General features: G+C 48.0%; 1 protein-coding gene across 2 annotated transcripts in view; it reads left to right on the forward strand.

Moving 5' to 3' along the window:
* The window catches only part of DACT3 (dishevelled binding antagonist of beta catenin 3), a 47,560-nt gene extending 40,947 nt beyond the window's left edge, over positions 1-6,613 (forward strand). For both annotated transcript variants that reach the window (XM_083627168.1, XM_083627169.1), the window contains exons 2-4: positions 1,025-1,136; positions 2,250-2,408; positions 4,527-6,613. In XM_083627168.1, coding sequence (XP_083483294.1) covers positions 1,025-1,136; positions 2,250-2,408; positions 4,527-6,166 — 1,911 coding nt within the window. In that variant the 3' untranslated portion in view covers positions 6,167-6,613. The remainder of the gene's footprint in view (positions 1-1,024; positions 1,137-2,249; positions 2,409-4,526) is intronic.
* Positions 6,614-19,681: the final 13,068 nt, after the last annotated feature.

Raw genomic sequence — 19,681 nt, forward strand, 5'->3', positions numbered from 1 at the left:
CTTTTCCAGGGAGTCTTCTCTTCTCATGAGGTGGCCAAAGTCTTGGAGCCTCAGCTTCAGGATCTGTCCTTCCAGTGAGCACTCAGGGCTGATTTCCTTCAGAATGGATAGGTTTAATCTTCTTGCAGTCCATGGGACTCTCAAGAGTCTCCTCCAGCACCATAATTCAAAAGCATCAATTCTTTGGCGATCAGCCTTCTTTATGGTCCAGCTCTCACTTCCGTACATCACTACTGGGAAAACCATAGCTTTGACTATACGGACCTTTGTTGGCAAGGTGATGTCTCTGCTTTTTAAGATGCTGTCTAGGTTTGTCACTGCTTTTCTCCCAAGAAGCAGGCGTCTTTTAATTTCGTGACTGCTGTCACCATCTGCAGTGATCATGGAGCTCAAGAAAGTAAAATCTCTCACTGCCTCCATTTCTTCCCCTTCTATTTGCCAGGAGGTGATGGGACCAGTGGCCATGATCTTCGTTTTTTTGATGTTGAGCTTCAAACCATATTTTGCGCTCTCCTCTTTCACCCTCATTAAAATGTTCTTTAATTCCTCCTCACTTTCTGCCACCAATGTTGTGTCATCTGCATATCTGAGGTTGTTGATATTTCTTCCGGCAATCTTAATTCCGGCTTGGGATTCATCCAGCCCAGCCTTTCACATGATGAATTCTGCATATAAGTTAAATAAGCAGGGAGACAATATACAGCCTTGTCGTACTCCTTTCCCAATTTTGAACCAATCAGTTGTTCCATCAGTTGTACACATTTGCAACACCCCCGCAAAAAAACCACAACCCTTATTGTTCCTTGTTTGTGTGCAACAATGAGGACTAGATCGCTGTGTTTATTTATTTTTTAAGGGAAAGCATGCCGTGGTTTTCTCCGCAAAGACCACATCACGTGTCTTGGTCTGCGGCCTTGCGGCAGTTGTGCAGAGATCCAGATGGGGTGGGGCGGACTTTTTGTGTATCCTAAATCCCTGATTCTTCGAGCCACTTTTATCTTCTCTGCTGTTGCTTTTTTTGCAGGATGCCCTGCCCGGTTTGATGTGGGAGCTGGAGCAGCAGCTGGGGCTGCTGAGACTATACCCTGAGAAGACCTGCGGGGAGGCAGGCGAGACGGACAGCTGGCCCAGTTCAGGTAAGGGGAAAATTCCCACCCCACCCCAACTGCAGCCTCTCGGTCGCTTCCCTATTGTTGGCCTGTTGCTTCTCCCCGAATAAATGCTCTCTTCTTGGTCACAGACCTTTTATAATAATAATAATAATAATAATAATAATAATAATAATAATAATAATAATATTTATACCCCGCCCTCCCCAGCCAAGACCAGGCTCAGGGCGGCTAACACCAGGTATAAAAACAATTGATTGAAGTACAGTGGTACCTTGGGTTACATATGCTTCAGGTTGCAGACTCCACTAACCCAGAAATAGTACCTCGGGTTAAGAACTTTGCTTCAGGATGAGAACAGAAATCGTGCTCCGGCGGCACGGCAGCAGCGGGAGGCCCTATTAGCTAAAGTGGTGCTTCAGGTTAAGAACGGACCTCTGGAACGAATTAAGTACTTAACCCGAGGTACCACTGTACAACTTAAAAACAAGATTAAAATACAACATCAAAATGCAGCTTCATTTCAGTCGGAACTCAAATCAAAAACTTTTTTGGGGATGAAAACGTCAAGTCTTCACCAAGGCCAACTATCCAGACTGGTCCTACGTGGGCCAGAAAAAAGCCAGGGAAGTCCCCAAATAGGAGTTCCATCACAGAAGGAGAAAGGATAGAGGGGAAGGGGATCAAGTTGATTCCAAGCCAAAGGCCAGGCGGAACACCTCTGTCTTACAGGCCCTGCGGAAAGAAATCAGATCCTGCAGGGCCCTGGTCTCATGAGACAGAGCGTTCCACCAGGTCGGGGCCAGTGTTGAAAAGACCCTGCCTGTGGTTGAGGCTAATCTAACTTCCTTAGGGCCCGGGACCTCTAGGGTGTTGCTATTTATGGACCTTAAGGTCCTCCGCGGGGCATACTGGGAGAAGCGGTCCCGTAGGTACGAGGGTCCTAGGCCGTGAAGGGGTCTGCACCTTCCCTTCCAGGCTCCGCAAAGATCAGCCCAATAACTTGACCCTCACCCACCCCACTGCTGGGCCTGTTTGCAGTAAGGTCAGCCAGCCCCTCTGCTAGGCTGGCAAGTAGAGGAGGTTGGGGGGTGGGCACGAGGCAAAAGGATAACCCTAGATGCCTGTTTCTGCCGCCAGGTTTCTACGAGGGGGCGCAGTCGGTGGTGGCCTCCGATTCTCCTGCCTCCGGGTTTGGGGACTCCTCTTCCGGTTTCCCGTCCGCCTCGGGGTCCTACTCCCGGATCGGCCGACCTGAGTCCCGTCTGGGCTATGCCAATGAGCGCCCCAAGTCCGTGGGTGAGTAAGGGGCAGCGGAGGGAGGGTATTGGAAGGTGGGGGCTTCTGGGTTTTTTTTACAAGATATTTATTAAGATTTTTTTATAATATTACAATAAAATAAAAAAGAAAAAACAGAATAACAAAAATACAGAATAAAGAAACTTTTTAAGAAAAAAAAACACACATACATTTTCAATTACTTATTTTCTTTTAACTTGTTTCCCGGACCTCCTCATACCTCCCTTTTTTGTATTCCACCCCAAATTGTTAGTTCAGCAAATCCTTACCATTATATTATTACCTATTTATAATCCCTTTTTTTCATATTCTCTTAAAGCATTACAGCTGGAAACCACTTAATTTCAATCCAACATCATTCTAACACTCATTAATTTTACAATATTTCTGTAGATAATCTTTAAATTTCTTCCAATCTTCTTCCACCGACTCTTCTCCCTGGTCTCGGATTCTGCCAGTCATTTCTGCCAATCCCATATAGTCCATCACCTTCATCTGCCATTCTTCCAAAGTGGGTAGTTCTTGTGTGAAAGGTGGGGGCTTCTGAGGCATAACCCGTGTGGAAGTCAGGTCACAACTTTTAAAGCACCATGATACCACTTTAAAGCAGTCCTGGCTCCCCCCCAGGAATTCTGGGAACTGTAGTTTTTTAAAGGGACAGAGAGTTGCAAGGAGACACCCCCACATTCCCAGAGTTCCCTGCAAAGGGGGACTGGCTGTTAAATCACTCTGAGAATTGTACCCCTCTGAGGATAATAGGGGGGGTCTCCTAATAGTTTTCAGCACCCTGAAAACGTACCCCTCCCAGGATTCTGGGGGGTGGGCAGTCAGGACTGTTCAAAGTGGTACAATACAGTCATACTTTGGGTTACAGACGCTTCAGGTTGCGTTTTTTCAGGTTACGGACCCGCTGAAACCCGGAAGTACTGGAATGGGTTACTTGCGGGTTTCGGGGGTCGCGCATGCGCAGAAGCACCGAATCGCAACCCGTGCATGCGCAGACGCACCGCTGCGGGTTGCGGAAGCTGCGGGTTGTGAACATGCATCCCACACAGATCACGTTTGCAACCTGAGCGTCCATGGTCCTGTTTTGAAGGTATAGTGCAGATGACGCCCAAGGCAAGTGTTACAAGCTTACTGGGAAATGATATATAATGAACTGAAATAGATGCTTAAAATAACGTTTGTAAAAAAAAACACAAAAAACCCAAAAGCTTTCCTTTTGGGAATTATAGGGACAGAACTACTCAAACGGTATAGAAATTTATTCATGTATGTGACTACAGCGTCAAGAATGTTACTTACTCAAAAGTGGGAAGAAGAAAAATTCCCAGCAGAAGAAGAATGGATACAAAAACTTATGGAATATGCAGAAATGGCAAAACTTACCAGAAAAATAAGAAATCAAGATAGCAAACTTTTAATAAAGGAATGGAAATGGTTTATTGAATATTTACAAACAAACTGTAAACAGATAAGAACATTGGCAGGATTATTGTAATAACCTGCAGTTTTATAAGAGAATATATTTAAAGTAGATGAATAAATGAGGAAATTGAGTTAATTTGGATATGCAGAGAATATTTAAAATAAATTTAAGGAACCGCAGAAGGAGGGGGAAGGAAGTCAAGTTTTGAAATGTTGAAATGATTGTAAAACTATTGAAATGTATAAAACTGAAAATCATAAATAAATAAAAAGGCAGGTGACACATCCGAAATCACACCACTTTAAATTGTCATGGCTTCCCCCAAAGAATTCTGGGAGCAGTAGTTTGTTGAGGGTGCTGAGAGCGGTTAGGAGACCCCCTGCTAGAGCTTAAATTCCCAGAGTGCTTTAGCAATTAATCCCTCTTCATATGGAACAGGGAATTGTAGTTTTGGGAGGGGAATGGTGGTTGGGTGTAGGGTGTCTCCTAACAGCTGCTAGCACCCTCAACAAACTACTGCTCCCAGAATCCTTTGGGGGAAGCCATGTTTAAAATGGCATCATGGCACTTTTTAAATGTAGGACGGCAATGTGGCCAGAGAATTTCAGCCAACCTCTTTCTCTCTCTCTCTCTCTCTCTCTCTCTCTCTCTCTCTCTCTCTCTCCTTTTCTTCCTGCCTCGGTTCCCAGGCGATGTGGGCAACAGCAGCAAAGACGGGCCCCATCGGAGCACAGTGCCCCGCTCCTTCTCTGCCCCCTACTCCAGTTCCCATGACTACGCCGAAGAGCCCCCCGGCTACCCGCCAGACCCTTTCCTGTACCCCAGCCCTCTCCACGCCGTGGCCCTGCAGAACCCCTTGCTGCGGAGCCACCTCTACGAAGACCCCGCTTTCTCTTCAGCCGCCTCCCAGGCCTACCCCGCAGACAGGGACGGGAGCCTGGATGCCTACGGCGGCGAGTTCCAGTTCTACTCGGAAGCCGCCGCCTCGCACTGCCACAAAGTGGAGAGCTACATCTCCCGGCTCGTCCGCCGCCGCAGCCAGCTGGTGAGGGGCAGCAAGCCCCGGACGAGCCTGGGTTCGGAGCCGCCCGCCAAAGGCGCGGTGGCCAGGCAAAACAGCCTGTGCAAGAGGCCTCTGGAGCTTCTCCCCCCACCGGCTGAACGCAAACACCCTCCGGCCGTGGAGAGGGGCAGCAGCACCCCTTCGCCCTGCGGCCATGAAGGCGGGGCCGCCGCAGCCACGCGGATCTGGTCCTCGTGGGATGCCGCGGCCGAGAGGACACTGGCGGCCAAAGCAGCCTCTGAGGACTACAGCCCGCCCCATGCCAGCCTCAAGAAGCCCCCCAAGCTGCAGGCCTTGGCCCATATGAGACCTCCGTCCGCTGACCAGTATGAAGGAGCCTACCCATCGTCCCCGCTGCTGGATAGAGACGACAGAGCGGCCCCTGGCAGCAACCAGGACCTGGCCTCCTACGAGTCTGAGGATGGGGCCTGCCTCATGGTCAAGGCCCACTACATCCCAGCGCAGCAGCCTCCCCGGGCGCAGCAGGCCCTGCGGCCTGGCAAAAAGAAGCCCCCTCCCCTGACCAAGGGCCGTTCCATGGAACTGTCGCCGGAACGGGCCCCCTTGCTGCCCAGGGAGCGGCCGCGGGTGTCGGCGCCCCCCAAGAAATGCCGCTTCAGCGAGGACGGCGGCGGCGAGGCGGCGGTGGCGAGGAAAGGGGGCGGCCGGAAAAGCTCCCCCAGGTCGAGGAAGGCGGCTCGCTCCCAGTCGGAGAACAGCCTCCTCAACAAACCGGGGGTCAAGTACGGCACGGCTGAGCGGGACGAGGCCGCCAGCAAGCCGGCCCGTCCGAGGCGGCCACACGGCAACGTGGCCGGCGGCTACCGCAAGTGGCGTTCAACGGCGGAGATTTGCCAGGAGGAGGCCGCCAGCGGGAGCACCGCTGAGCCGCGCCGGAACCGTCGGGCAGCCGGGCCGGTGGGGTACAGCTACGCTGGGAGCGACTCCGAATGCTCGGCCGAGCCGGCCCGGCAAGCGCCCATGTGCCGCCTGGAGGAAGGCCTTGTTTACGGCGACAGCGAGTCGAGCCTGAGCGATGGGGACTCGCCTCCAGCCTACAGCAGCGGGGCGTCTAGTGACACGGACGAGAGCGGCGGCCTGGTGTGGCCGCAGCAGCTCTCCCCGCAGCTCGTATCGGCCTCCGGGCCGGGGAAGGTGGCGGGCGGGCAGCCCAAGGTCTTCGTCAAGATCAAGGCCTCGCATGCGCTGAAGAAGAAGATCATGCGCTTTCGCTCGGGCTCCCTCAAAGTCATGACGACTGTGTGAAGGAGGGCGGCCATTTTGTCCCTCTTTTGGCAGAAAGGTCCCCCTCAAATGCACCTCACATTCCCAACACCCCGACATCTGGTCCGGCTCCAACCCCAGGACTGAGTGATCTCCATTTTCGTCCCCCGGGGAAAACCTGGGGAAGTTAACACTGCCTTTGAACAGAGTTTGGGGTGCCCATGATTCTTAACGCTCTTTCCCCAGCTGCACGAAAAACCGCTAAAATGGTCTCCCTCCCTCTCACACCCCCCCCCCCCGCTGCCACCCCTTTCTAATCCCGTCCATTTTTAAAGGAGAGGTATTTATTATGGTTTTTGTACAGTTGACTTCTCAGGAGTCCGGGTTTCGCTGCAAAACTCTGGAGTCTGCATTGACACTGCCAAACTTGTATTCCTGTAAAGATATCCTTTCTCTCTGTGTAAATAAAATTCAGTGTTTTGTTTCTTGGGGGGTTGTTTTTTTGTGGATGATGTCTTTTTGGTCAACAACTTGCCTGTAAAGGAAGATTGCTTTAAAGATGATGATGGGGGGAGGGAACTCTCCCCCCTTTCCTAAAGGATTTTGGTGCTCCATGTTTACGTTGTCTCTGGGTCGGCAGCTGGGAAGGCCACTGGTGATACTGGGAGGGGGGCAGAATGGGGCCCTTGAGCAGTCCAGTTGCCGACCCCTCCTTTTATTTCAGAGACGTGCGTCTCCCCTTCACATTTTACGAGTTAGCTGCCTCAAATGCTGGCCAAATCCCAGCGAAACCCAGTATGAATCAGCCCTAAAAGCTTAAGTTTTGTGGCCGAGATCCAGAAATAAAGCTGAGAAGGCAATGAAGCTTAAACGCTTAGCTGCGTAGGTTTTCTGAGGGACCTAGAGGGGCACATCATGGGCTCTGGGTTTCGTCTCTTGAACCAGGTGATAGTTTTATTTGGAGAGCTGAAGGCTGTTTCAAAGAGGGGCCTGCGATGATGCACACACATCCCGCTTCTGACTTAGGAAAAAGAGATTTTGTAGGGGTTTGCTTGGCTTCCAAAACCTGCAAAATCTGTTTAACTGAAGGCAAGAACAGAGTGTGTTTCTGGTTTGCACAACTCTCATTGCAGCAATGCATTTATGTGTGAGAGAGAAAGAGAGAGGAGAAAAAAAGGAGGATTTGACAATGAGGGGTGTGGTAGGGTAGAGAAGGAGAAAAAGAAAACCTTTACTGTATCTCCTTTGGGGGAAAGTAAGCAAGTATGGGCTGAGGAATGAAACTTTACTTAGAAGTCCAGCCTGGTAGGATGGAACAAGAGCCAAAACTCTGAAAGAGGGGAGAAAAACGGCTTTTGCTGTAGGCCTCAAGCCTGCTTGAAAATAGTATCCCCTCTCTGGAAACTCCCCATTCCTGAAGCTTAACGTGTGGCTTCAGGAAAAGGCACTCTGCACTTGCTCAGAGGAAGCTTTTAATTTGGTTGCAGAACGGGGCTGTGCCTCAAGCTTTTTATATTATTTTTGTCCTTTTAGTGTGCAAACCAGCCCAAGCGATTCTAACTCTGGACCGTCCCTTTAAAGCGAAAGCAGGAAATCCTTGGATCATAGCTGTCAACGTTTCCCTTTTTTAAAGAGAAATTCCCTTATTCCGAATAGGATTCCTCGCGAGAAAAGGGAAAAGTTGACAGCTACGCCTTGGATCCTGCGAGCCCGTTTGAGTTCTATAACCGCTGGGCAGCTCGGGACGAAATTCTGCTTTTTCCGCACTGCTATCTGAGGTCCATCTCTCTCTCATATATATATTCCCTTTTGCTCAGAGCTCCAGCCCCTTATGAAAACCAGATGCTCTCCGCGCAGCCAGGAAGGCGGGTTCTGCTTTTCCAAATTCCTTCCCCAGGAACGCTCGGCACTTCTCCCATCCCCCAGCTGCCCCCAATATAGGGGAAAGCACGGCTCCTTTCCGCCAGCCCTTTTCCTCCCTCCAAGCAATCCTGGCTCAGCTAAATTATTGCAACGGCTTCTGCAAGGCGGGAGCCAGAGAAATGAGCCCGTGGCCTCCTTGGCTGAACTCCTCCTCCAAAAAGAGACTTTTGTCTGTCTTTGAACCTGGGTCCCAAAGACTGGGCCATTGTGTGTTTGAAACGGGATCCTTTGCTCCCCGTGATTTCTATAGATCAGGGACAGGGGATCCTATTCAGATAAAAGGGCCGCATTCGCTTAGGGGCACACGGACAACCCATTTCAGCTCCCCAAAACTATATCTCCTAACAAGCATACAGTTGTGTTCATGAGGGTTGACATCTGGATTCTCTTCCCAGCCCCCTGTGAAATAAATTCATCACTCCTGTGCCCTTTTTTAAAAAAACTTTTGCTGAGCACCATCTTTGCAGATGGGGCGCGGGTGGCGCTGTGGGTTAAACCACAGAGCCTAGGGCTTGCCGATCAGAAGGTCGGCGGTTCGAATCCCCGCAACGGGGTGAGCTCCCATTGCTCCCTGCTCCTGCCAACCTAGCAGTTCCAAAGCACATCAAAGTGCAAGTAGATAAATAGGTACTGCTCCGGCGGGAAGGTAAACGGCGTTTCCGTGCGCTGCTCTGGTTCGCCAGAAGCGGCTTAGTCATGCTGGCCACATGACCCGGAAGCTGTACGCGGCTCCCTCGGCCAAGAAAGCGAGATGAGCGCCGCAACCCCAGAGTTGGTCACGACTGGACCTAATGGTCAGGGGTCCCCTTACCTTATCTTTGCACCCCAGAGTACCTGGGAAGGGGGATTTCTTGTTCAAAAAATCTGGGAATTGTAGCTCTGAGAGGGGGATGGGAGAGGGTCTCCTAAGATCGCGCTGCACTCTTAACAAACTATAGCTCCCAGAATCCTTTCCGGCAAGCCACAACAATTTAAAGTGCTTTAACTGTATGGTGTGGATGCAACCTTCGTATAAGACCTGTTTGGGAGAAAGGCTATTTATTGGCCCACAGTGGAGTCCTTGTTGTGTCTCTGCATCGAGGGTGGAGGTATTGATGGGCCTGAAGGAAAAACGCAGCAGAATCGTGTCTCCCAGGCCAGATCAGTGACTCATACAGTAGGGCAACAGGGAACCTCCTCCCTCTGGGTGAGTCCTTTGGGCTCACGGTTTGATTTACTTCTTTCGCCTGACACACGGTTAGGGAATTGTAGAAACTTAAGCTGGAACCAGGCGCGGGGCGAGGGGGGGGAAGGCTTCTTTTATGAAGTGCGTGCCTAATTTGTACCATCTGAATATCTCACCGGGTCGTTGTAATGGAAACCTGAGCATGGGGGAGGTGAGGGAAGGGAGTCTTTCGGAGTCCCTTTTCGTCTAGGCTGCGGCTGACTTAAAAAAAGAAAAACTCATGTCGTGGCCAGGGCCTCTCCTAATGTGTTCCAGATGAGAGACACGAGACCCCCCTCCCTTTCCTCCCTTTTACTCTGCGCCTGGATTTTGGCGCTCGTCACCAGCTGCTGAGTTGTACGAAGATTCGCGTTGCTGGTGGGGAAAGGCCCTTGTCGCCCTCTCTCGCACTCGGCACTCAGCGGCAAAGTGGTCTTTAGCAAGCACCCTCAAAGGTCCTGAGATCCCCGGAAATGACCGGCAGGATCCGAGACCAGAGGGAAGAGTCAGTGGAAGAAGATTGGAAGAAATTTAAAGAGTATTTACAGAAATATTGTAAAATTAATGAATTTTAGAATAATGTTGGATTAAAATTAAGAGATTTCTAGCTGTAATGAGTTAAAAGAATATGGGGGAAAAAATGGGTTTATAAAAGTAAAATATTAAGAACGTAACAATTTAAGAATAAGGACTTGGGTAGAATAAAGAGGGAAACAAATTGCTGAGTTAATAAAGTGAATTGGAATACAAAAAAGAGAGGTATGAGGAGGTCCAAGAAACAAGTAAATGAAAAATAATGTGATGGAAAGATTTTTTTTTTCTTTTTCTGTTTGTTTTTATTTTTTGTAATGTAAAAATCTTAATAAAAATCTTATAAAAAAAAAAAAAAAGGTCCTGAGATCCCCAGGCCACTTCCAGGTTCTGAAGCCCACTAAGCCAGGCTTCCTTGGCCCTCCAGAAGTTTTTGGCCTACAACTCCCATGTTCCCTAGCGAGCAGGACCAGTGGCCAGGGATGCTGGGAATTGTAGTCTCAAAACATCTGGAGGGCCGAGCCTGCTCCAAGCTGTGCTAAAATAGTTGCTGACCCAAGAGGACTCTGTCCATCACGATCTAATCCTGGGCCACCAGAACCTATATATTTGCATTCATATTTATCTAATTTTATTTGTTTAAACAAGGGCATATGCTTCGATGACATGGAAGAGTAAAGGAAAGCAACTGAGTCAAAGGAGAATTAAAATCAAACACACACACACAGAGAAAAAACAACCTGAAGGAAGAGACAATGCATGTGCTTTTGTAAACGAGGAAAATCTTTAATAAAAAATATTATTAAAGAAAGAGAGGGAGAGAGAGAATAAGATGACTGTTTCACATCCCCTGGAAAAAAATATTGGTGTTGTGAGGGCTAGTAACGCTTTTAAAAGGTTTGTAAAGCAAAACAAAACAAACAAAACAGGTTATTAGGATATTCTCACTTAAAATGGAAAAATTACTGAGAATTCCGAATAGCAGCATACGCTTGTTAATATTTATGAACATTTTAGGCTCATTTTAGTATGTATATATATATTAGTATGTATATATACTGGTTAAAAAAGGGTTCTTTAATTAAATAGCATCTTCTTATTTGCTTAAACTGGGAAAGCTGAGAACGTGTGTCGCATTTTTGGTGTGATGTGCATCAAGACAAGTTGAGAAACTTACCACCCCACCCCCCAATTAGCAAGTGTCTAAATGTGAGTGAGGCCTTAGCTGAGCCTGAGACCCTGGCCAAAGGACCATCCATTTTTTTCTGGGGTACACAAAGTGCTAAAGGAAGCAGCTGAATTGTATATGTACGAGTTTCAAAAACAGTGCCAGAAACAGGGTCAAAGATGACCCAAATTAGCCTTCCCCAAAGGCTAGAACAGGTTAACCAGTAAAAGGATGCTGGGAAGTAAGTCGACACAACTTGCGGCCACATTTGGGGGGCTAAGAGATGCTTCACCCCCTGTTTCGTCAGGCCCAGGCAGGCAGCAAAGACAGGAGGGCTCGCTGAGGCCTTGCCAGGCCAAAGTTGTGGCTAGTGGGTGATGTTTGCCCACTGGAGAAAGTTCCAGAACATGCGTTGCAGTCCCATGATTCCGCGATATGTGAGAGAACGCACAAGATGGATGGTACCCAGCAAGGGTTAAGGTGGTCATCTCCTTTGCCTGCATCACGGAGGATGCTGGCGCTTGCAGAAGAGTCGCCATGGCAACGGCACCAGCCGGTCCCTATACCACCGAGATGGTGGCAGAGGAGGGACAAAGCAGGGGTAGAAAGCTGGGCAATACCGTGTCCCGGGTTCGAATCTCGCCCCTGCCTTGAAGTCACTGGGAGGCCAGGTTACGTTCCCTCATCCTGTTGCCAGCCCTTAACGTCAGGAGAATTGGGACAGGCCTACCTTATAGGGGGCTCGTAAGGAAGGCTGAGGTAACACGTGTGAAATTCACGGGACACTCGGCCGTGACAGAAACGTTATTCATTGATATAAACCAAACGTTATTTCTATTAACCACGATATAAATGTGATATATAACCAGGATATAAAGGTTATTTATCGAGTAATTTCCTGTATGGACAACTCCAGGAGAGCAGGGATTTGGGGCAGCTGAAGGTTATTGCGTTTCGGACGTTTAAGTTTAGAGAAATAAAAGGATCTTTAAGAAAGGCTTGGTCAAAGTCACTCCTGGTATGTGGAGGAAGCATTTTCTAGGGGGAAATGGCGTTAAAAAGAAGGGGAAAGTTACTTTAAAGAGCATGTGAAGGGGGCGCCTGAACATTAGGCTGTTTTATATATATATATATATATATATATATATATATATATATATATATTTCTGTGCTGCCATTTGGCCAGGAAAGCCCCCCCCCATACAAAATTCATGCAAAAATAAAAATAGAGATTAACAAAAATTTAAGACAACTAAATTGAACATTTCGAAATAGACTAAAAGCCCAAATGCATTCAGGTTCCTGCCGAAAGGCAAAGGAGATTCCCCCAGAAAAAGTCAGATAGATCAGGAATAAATCTTTCTTAGAAGGAACCCCGGCAATGGGTGCGGCACCCCCCCCCCATAGCCTCCTTGCCACCTATATCACAGTTGCCACATAGGGGCTGGCAAAACTGGAGTTGAGAGGCGCTGCCCCCCCCCCAAGACACCTAACAAAAACAACGAAATTAAAACCCACAACCTTGTCCTTCCCTGTGTGTGCGTCTCTGGCTTTACAGCCTCTTTATTTCGCAAATGTTCAAGAGGGTAAAATTCATTGTATATTTATTTGTTGCCACTTCAACATTGGTGGTGGCCCCAATCCTCGTATAATCCCCACAACGACCCTGCGAGGTAGCAGAGAGAGAGAGAGACATAGCTGTCAATGTTTTCCTTTTTTTAAGGGAAATTCCCTTAGGATTCCTCGCAAGAAAAGGGAAAAGTTGACAGAGAGAGAGAGAGAGAGAGAGAGAGAGAAAGAATGAGAGAGAATAAGTTGATTGTTTCATTCATATCCCCTGGAGGGAAAATATTGGTGTTGTGAGGGCTAGTAATGCTTTTAAAAGGTTTGTAAAACAAAGCAATGACAAACCTAGACAGCATCTTAAAAAGCAGAGACATCACCTTGCCGACAAAGGTCCGTATAATTCAAGCTATGGTTTTCCCAGTAGTGATGTATGGAAGTGAGAGCTAGACCATAAAGAAGGCTGATCGCCGAAAAATTGATGCTTTTGAATTATGGTGCTGGAGGAGACTCTTGAGAGTCCCATGGACTGCAAGAAGATCAAACCTCTCCATTCTTAGGGAAATCAGCCCTGAGTGCTCCCTGGAAGGACAGATCCTGAAGCTGAGACTCCTGTACTTTGGCCACCTTATGAGAAGAGAAGACTCCCTGGAAAAGACCCTGGTGTTGGGAAAGATAGAGGGCACAAGGGGAAGGGGACGACAGAGGATGAGATGGTGGGACAGTGTTCTTGAAGCTACAAACATGAGTTTGACCGAACTCTGGGAGGCAGTGGAAGACAGGAGGGCCTGGCATGCTCTGGTCCAGGGGGTCACGAAGAGTCGGACACGACTAAACGACAAAACAAAACAAAACAAAACAAAACAGGTTATTAGGATATTCTCACTTAAAATGGAAAAATTACTGAGGATTCCGAATAGGAGCATATTGCAAGTGGCCCAAGGTAAGTTTCATGGCTGAGTCAGGGTGGGATTCGAACCTTGGTCTCCCAGGTCCTAAACACTACATTACATTGGCTGGTTGTCAACCCTCGTGCAAATAAATGAGGGGTGCATCTGAGCATGTGCAGAGCAGCCTGAGCTGATTCCTTGCTTCCTTTTATTCGTCCGGCCACTCTCCTTGCCGTGCTGCTCCTTAAACTCCCTTCTCCTCGCCTGGTGGGGGTCTCAGAGTTCCTGGAGACCCTAATTTTTACTTTTTTGCTCAGCCACTGCTTTAAAAGGCTGGGGGTTTTTTAAACCTCAACTCTGTGTGTGTTTCTCCTTTCTGTTTGCAATCCCTCCTTCACCCTCCTCCAAAGTGCGCTGAACTATGCGCACACTCACAGACACATGCCTCGCCCCCCCGTCTCTCGGTGTCTGGAATGATTCTGATCTGTTCCAGACGCTGGCCCGAGATTTTCCTGGGGTTAATTTTAGCCCCCTCGGCATCCTTTATCGCAGCTGCCGCAAAGGGGGGGGGGGGGACGGCAGGCGAAACCAGAGTCAGGAGGTGACCACCTCACAAGCATGTCTGCGTGTGCGTGTTTGTGAGTGAGGCCCTGCGCGCATGCACACACACAAACATGACATCAGGTCGAAGGAACTGGAATCCCATCTGGATTCGATCAAATGCCACATCGCCCGGCAAAGTTCCCTTGAACAAAGGAGCGAAGCCGCCTGCAGCCGTCCAAGGTCTCCTAAATAGATAAGTTACGCCCCCCCCTCTCAAAATGGAGTCACTTCTGTCAGGGATGGGAAAAGGTCATCCGCATTCCCTCCTCCAGCCTTACTCAAAAATTGGGAAGCTTCTGGAAGGGGCAGAGTGGTGGAGATGCCTTTGAAAGTAAACCCCCCTGGATCTATTTATTAACCAATTTTGCAGGAGCCAAAAGCGTTGCAAAGTGGCAGCTTTGCAGAGGTTAGAGTTCGAGGTAGAAAGGTCTAAGACTCCAATGAGGAGACCTGTCTCAGTAGGACTATCTGAGCAGCCATGAGGTGGGGCTGATTGCAAATAACTTTAACCAAGAATTCTGTCTTCTTTCTTTGGCGACCCCTCGTAGCCAAGTAAGATTGTCTTCCATAAACACGGTCTTAACAGTGAGTCCGTAAGTGACTGTGGAGGCCGATTCTGGATCCACACGTCCTTCCACAGTGGGGACATTGGTTCCCGGGCGGGAGTTGATCACAGTGTGGATTTGCCAAGCGTGCCTTCCTCTTAGCACGTTTCTCCCTTGCGTCTTGAGTTCGAGTGTCTTCAAAGTCCATGACACCTTTGGTAAAGGCTGTTCTCCAACTGGAGCTCTCACAGGCCAGTGTTTCCCAGTTGTCAGTGTTTATACTACATTTTTTTAGATTTGCCCTGAGAGAGTCTTTAAACCTCTTTTGTGGACCGCAAGCATTATGCTTTCCATATTTAAGTTCGGAATAGAGTAGTTGCTTTGGAAGATGATAATCAGGCATCCGCTTGATATGCCCAGTCCAACAAAGTTGATGTTGAATAATCATCACTTCGATACTGGTGATCTTTGCTTCTTCCAGTACACTGGCATTAGTTCGCCTGACTTCCCGAGTGATGTGTAGAATTTTTCAGAGACACTGTTGATGGAATCTTTCGAGGAGTTGCAGATGGCGTTTATAGGTGTCCATGCATGGCTGGATTTAGATTAAGAGAGACCCTAGGCCAGGAGTTAGCAACCTTTTTCAGCCGTGGGCTGGTCCATCGTCCCTCAGACCATGTGGTGGGCCACTCACTCACCCACAGGACCCACAGCTACAGCTCATCTGGGAGTGGACATCCAGAATATATAAAATTATGCATAATAACATGAATCATTCCCAAAATATAATTATAAACGAGCCTCTTACATATGTACCTTAAGTATGTATACAAACTCAAAGAGAGGTATGAGCTTGGTTTTGCCGGGTATGTTGGCACCCGTCTGTCTTGGAAAACAATGCAGGAGTGTAGCTTTTGCTGGGAAATCTTATTTATATTGGGTCTGCAAATGAAAAAATGTTATTTTAACACTACATTACACTGCACTGAAAATGTTTAAATGTTCTTTGATTGTCCTTGAAGCATCCCAACACAATTCCCATCCTCTCCGTCTATGCCTTCAGAGAAACTGCAAGCTTGCAGCCTTCCTCAAAATGAGGGTTCTGGAACTTAAAGGTGGATTAAACATAGATCGAACTGGGCAAGAGTATTGTTAGCCCAGAAATGGAAACAAGAAGAAATTCTGATGAAAGAAGAACGGCAGACGAAATTAATGGACTATGCAGAATTGGACAAAATGACAGGAAGGATTCGAAACCTGCGGGACCAGAGATTTACAGAAGATTGGAAGAAGTATATGAATTATTTGAAGAGCAACTGTAATCAACAAATTACGCTAGCAGGACTACAAGACGTTTTGTAAGGAGGAATATACAAAGTGTTACAAAGTGGGGAAAGATAGAGATAATGGTTATGAGTTTGAAATGTAATAGGGAAGATAAGAAATGCATACTAAGAGACTAGATAGGAAAATTTTCAGACAGGATTGATGGAAGTCAAGAAAATTGAATAAGATGTAAAAGTATGTTTAATTACTGTTGAAAATGATATGTTAAAAAACTAATAAAAATTTATATATATATGAAAAAATAAACATAGATCAAGCTGGGCGGTTAGCTGGTGGCAGAATCAAAGAACTGTAGAGTTGGAAGGGACCACGATGGTCATCTAGCCCAAACCCTGCAATTGCAGCAAACTTTCGCCCAACGTGGGGCTAGAACACATGATTCTGAGGTTAAGAGTTTCAGCTAAAAAAGCCAATGCAATTCTGGGCTGCATCAATAGGAGTATAGCATCTAGATCAAGGGAAGTAATAGTGCCACTGTATTCTGCTCTGGTCAGACCTCACCTGGAGTACTGTGTCCAGTTCTGGGCACCACAGTTCAAGAAGGACACTGACAAACTGGAACGTGTCCAGAGGAGGGCAACCAAAATGGTCAAAGGCCTGGAAACGATGCCTTGTGAGGAACGGCTAAGGGAGCTGGGCATGTTTAGCCTGGAGAAGAGGAGGTTAAGGGGTGATATGATAGCCATGTTCAAATATATAAAAGGATGTCACATAGAGGAGGGAGAAAGGTTGTTTTCTGCTGCTCCAGAGAAGCGGACACGGAGCAATGGATCCAAACTACAAGAAAGAAGATTCCACCTAAACATTAGGAAGAACTTCCTGACAGTAAGAGCTGTTCAACAGTGGAATTTGCTGCCAAGGAGTGTGGTGGAGTCTCCTTCTTTGGAGGTCTTTAAGCAGAGGCTTGACAACCATATGTCAGGAGTGCTCTGATGGTGTTTCCTGCTTGGCAGGGGGTTGGACTCGATGGCCCTTGTGGTCTCTTCCAACTCTATGATTCTATGATTCTATGATCTACCTACGGAGCTATTCCAGCTCTTGGTTTGCATGCAGAAACCTCCAGGTTCAGTCCCTGGTGTCTTCAGTTTGGGCAGCCATTGCCAATCTATGTTGAGCACACTGAGGGGCCACTTGCGGCTGCCAGTGGCTACGAGCCATGATAAGTATATTATAACTCTGCTGTCATAGGCACTATGATTCTGAATGTCTGTTTCTGGAACCCGCCAGAGGCCAGGAGAGTGCTGATGCACTCAGGTTCTGTTTCCAGGCTTCCCAGAGACACCTTGTTGGGAACAGGGGCTGAACTATAGATATCCCTTGCCCTGATCCAGCAACAAGGCTTTTTCTTTTCTTTTTTGGCATGGGCCAGATCACTACGTTCCTAACACCAGGGTCGAGCTGCGATCCTAAACACACTACCTGGGGAGTAAAGCTCCAGGCGACACAGTTGGGTTTTTTTGTTGTTCTTAAATCAAAGTGCAATAAATCAAATGCAATCGAATAATAGGAATCCACACCGACATTTGGTAAATACATAGCAACAGTTCCATAATTCAAAACAGAAGATCGACTACTGGACAGGATAAAAAGCATCTAAAAATATCTCGCTCCGTAGGATGCAGATGATTTTGCAAGGGGCAATGATTTCACAGGAGATAATTTTGCATGGAATGCAGATGGTTTGACCCAAAAAGGGGGGGGGGATATTTTAGAAACACAGAGTACATGACCATATTGCTCTCTCCTAGCCTTCCTTTATTCTAGGTAGCTTTTGCCGTCTTCACAACAACCTTATGAGGTAGGTCAAGCTGAGGGAGAAGAGGCCTCCCAGCATGTTTTTCACAGCAACAATTTGAACCCAGGTCTCACTAGTCCAATTCCAACACAGGCATTTGTGGATTTATAAGTCGAAAGTGTCCTGGTCCAATATGAGCCTGGGTTGGCTTTTGGGGGCGGCGGGGAGAGATTTCAATAAACCCAGCTCCATTTTTTGAGGAGCAGGATTTGAGATTCCCAGAACCTTCGCCAACCCGGTGCCTCTCCCAGATATTTCGGACTACAACTCTCATCACCAGCCCCAGGGAGTTGTAGTTCGAAACAGCTGAAGGGGCACCAGGTTGGCGAACAGGGTTGACCCGCACCTTTGTGGCAAATTCCAGTGGCAAGAGGGAACCTTGAAGAGTCTAGGATTTTCCATGGCATCGTTCTCTTGCTTTATGCTGCCTCCACATGGATGCAAGTCGACATTGCATGCAATTAAAAAAATCCAGAGATGCTTTGTTATCATTTCTCTACCGTGTTCTTTACGTTATAGTCCTCCTTCCCAGCCTTTACACTGTTCCTCTGCAGAAACTGTGGCTGGGGGGGGGTGGGCTGGAAGAATCAGCTGCACAGATATATGATATGGGGGACACACCTGGCTTGCCAGTAGCACATGTGAAAAGAATCTAGGAGTCTTAGTGGACCGCAAGCTGAACATGTGTCAACAGTGTGATGCAGCAGTATGTTATGGATATTAGGGGGGGGGCACATCTTTAAAGTTAAATGTTACAAATATTATGCCTGAATGTATCCTCTGAACTTGACAGTTCAGGGAAGTTTTTGTTGTTTAGTCGTTTAGTCATATCTGACTCTTCGTGACCCCCTGGACCAGAGCACACCAGGCACTCCTGTCTTCCACTGCCTCCCGCAGTTTGGTCAAACTCATGCTGGTAGCTTCGAGAACACTGTCCCACCATCTCGTCCTCTGTCGTCCCCTTGTGCCCTCCATCTTTCCCAACATCAGGGTCTTTTCCAGGGAGTCTTCTCTTCTCATGAGGTGGTCACAGTATTGGAGCCTCAGCTTCAGGATCTGTCCTTCCAGTGAGCACTCAGGGCTGATTTCCCTAAGAATGGATTGGTTTGATCTTCTTGCAGTCCATGGGACTCTCAAGAGTCTCCTCCAGCACCATAATTCAAAAGCATTAATTCTTCAGCGATCCAGCCTTCTTTATGGTCCAGCTCTCACTTCCATACATCACTACTGGGAAAACCATAGCTTTAACTATACGAACCTTTGATGGCAAGGTGATGTCTCTGCTTTTTAAGATGCTGTCTAGGTTTGTCATTGCTTTTCGAGTGCAATATACCAGGAATGAATACCAGGAAACTTGTATTCTGACTGTCTTTTATTGTTTTAGTTTTTAAAAAATCTTTATAATAAATGTGACTCGATATGTGGAGGAGAAAATAAAAGGATAGCTGCTTATTTCCTTGACATCTGGTGGGAGGGTGTTCCACAGGGCGGGTGCCACCACCGAGTAGGCCCTCTGCCTGGTTCCCTGTAACCTCACTTCTTGGAATGAGGGAACTGCCAGAAGGCCCTCGGCGCTGGACCTCAACGTCCAGGCAGAACGATGGGGGTGGAGACGCTCCTTCAGGTATACTGGGCCTTTGAGGCCGTTTAGGGCTTTAAAGGTCAGCACCAACACTTCTGGGTACCAGTTGCTGGAAACCCCAGGAAGGGAGAGTTCTTCTTGTGCTCCAATCCTGCTTGCAGGTTTCCTACAGGTGTGTGGCTGGTGGCTGCAAGAACAGGATGCTGGACTGAATGGACCATTGGCCTAGTCCAACAGGATCTTCTGATGCCCTTCAGACCTCAGACACCTGAAATCCAAGCCAGTTCTCGCCGAAGGGCTTGGGCCTGCTTTCCCTCCACCCCCCTTCCTATAAGCCGCCTTCTTCTGAAACCGTGTCTCCCAGGGGTGGGCTGGGAGGCGCCTCCCTCCCTTCTCCCCCTCCCTG

Source organism: Podarcis filfolensis (genome assembly GCF_964270895.1).
Source record: "Podarcis filfolensis genome assembly, chromosome: 8".
In the NCBI taxonomy this organism is placed as follows: Eukaryota; Metazoa; Chordata; class Lepidosauria; order Squamata; family Lacertidae; genus Podarcis; species Podarcis filfolensis.